Consider the following 1,986-nt stretch of genomic DNA (forward strand, 5'->3'; position numbering starts at 1 on the left):
CCGTCCACACCTTTGAGAACCCCTGGACCCGCTGGGGCTGGACCCCAGCAAAATGGAACTCATTATTACCTCTTTTTTTATATACCTCTGATGAGAACTATATGAGCTCTTCAAGAATTTAAACAATAAACATTGCATGCCTCTGGGGAAAGAGGAAGGAAAATGGAGTTTGGGGATCAAAAGGATGAGTAATAAATGAAGCAAAAAAGGGTCCTTGCAAGGACAAACGATCATGAGCTTAGGAGTATGATGAACTCAAACCTTAGCACTTGAGGTCCCAAAAGTAAAAGTGTACTGGAGACAAGAAAGAGGAAGGTCTTGGTAAGCCTCCTGTAGGCTGAAGAGGATGTTAGTTATGTCATGTGAGAAGCCCAGCAGTTCCTAGGGCTCTGGGTCTACGTCACCATAGCATCTATTCCAAAACTCTAGCCAAGACTACTGAGCGGTTGCTGGGAACTGCTGCTGATGAGTGTTGCGAAAATGTTTGCTGGCTGAGAGGCAACACTTTTTCTTGATTCTTTCAGGAGATTAAGAGCACCTTTAAAAAGCACTGCATTCAGAATGGCAGACTCTTCTCCAGCAAGTTAGCCGGTGTGGTTGCCCCGCCTCCCACCTCCCTGCCCCGCTGTCGGGTAAGAGCCTTTGATGCCAGACTGACACCCAGGCTGGTACCACCATTCCTTTTAACCTTGGCCAATCTGATAACTGCAGAATGTATCTTTCCTTATTTATACCTCTTTGATTATTGGTGAGAAGAGAACATTGAGTCCTACTACAGATGCCATTTGGTTTCTGTCTGGTGCCCATTTTTCTGTTGGGCCAATTGTTTTTTCTTACTAACTTACAAAGCATGTGTATAAAGAATGCATTAATGTTCTTCCTTCACATACTGGTAGACTGAAAATATTTTTCCCACTCAGGGCCAGTTTCCTTCCAACTCTTTTAGAGAGCTCCTATGTGGTCCATCCTTTGATTTTTTTTTAAGCTCAAATAATATTAGAAATAGTACTTGGAATATCTATGTCATCCCTTTTGCGTGAGTTTACTGCTAAGTCTGGGAGGCTATGTCCGCATCTAAAACTATTCACTCAGTAAAAAGAGATAATAACCTTTAAGGGCCATGAGTACTTGCCATCACCCTTTCATAAGTCTGCCAGGATTTATGAGTCTCAGGTCCTCATCGCACTGCTGAGCTTTGAGTGCTCATGTGGGTGTGTGTAGGTAAGGATGTGGTTTAAATTCTACATTCTTGTGTCCCACTCACACCCCAAAAATACTTGCCACACTGCTATTGGCCTGTGCAGGCTTGGGCTCTTCCCTGCCAGGATATCAAAAGGCTGCTGAGATGCATAAGAGCTCAGACTCTCAGACTAGTGGTCTACAGTCACTAATAATGACTGCACAGTTAAGGGCCTCCTATCTTTTCCCCCTTCTCCTAGCTGGCTTTGTGCAGACAAATCCCAAGCTGGAGAAGATGAAGGTGAGTGACTTCCAGAAAAAACAGGGCAGTGTTTTAATGGGAAATGCTTCTTCTTTTTTAAAAATTTATCTTTATCACCCTGGCCAGTTTTGCTCAGCGGTAAGAGTGTTGACCTGTGGACTGAAGGGTCCCAGGTTCAGTTCCGTCAAGGGCACGTACCTCAGTTGCAAGCTCAATCCCTGGCCCTGGTTGCCTGGCAGGAGGCAACCAATTAAGGTATCTCTCTCATATCAGTCTCTCCCCCTCCTATCTACTCTCTCTAAAAATGAATGGGAAAAATCCTGGGTGAGGATTAACCAAAAAGAATTATATATATATACTAGAGGCCCGGTGCACAAAAATTTGTGCACTCGGGGGAGAAGGGGGGGTCCCTCAGCCTGGCCTGTGCCCTCTCGCAGTCTGGGACCCCTCGGGAGATAACGACCTGCTGGCTTAGGCCTGCTCCCAGGTGGCAGAGGGCAGGCCCAATCCCTAGGTGCAGCCCCTGGTCGGGCTCAGAGCAGGGC

General features: G+C 46.1%; 1 protein-coding gene across 2 annotated transcripts in view; it reads left to right on the plus strand.

Moving 5' to 3' along the window:
- Positions 1 to 1,393: 1,393 nt before the first annotated feature.
- LOC102251412 (epididymal secretory glutathione peroxidase) overlaps positions 1,394 to 1,986 on the plus strand; it is a 17,109-nt gene continuing 16,516 nt past the window's right edge. For both annotated transcript variants that reach the window (XM_005886394.1, XM_014533437.1), the window contains exon 1: positions 1,394 to 1,480. In XM_005886394.1, the coding sequence (XP_005886456.1) occupies positions 1,394 to 1,480 (87 nt within the window). The remainder of the gene's footprint in view (positions 1,481 to 1,986) is intronic.

The sequence above is a fragment of the Myotis brandtii genome, unplaced genomic scaffold (genome assembly GCF_000412655.1).
Source record: "Myotis brandtii unplaced genomic scaffold, ASM41265v1 scaffold980, whole genome shotgun sequence".
In the NCBI taxonomy this organism is placed as follows: Eukaryota; Metazoa; Chordata; class Mammalia; order Chiroptera; family Vespertilionidae; genus Myotis; species Myotis brandtii.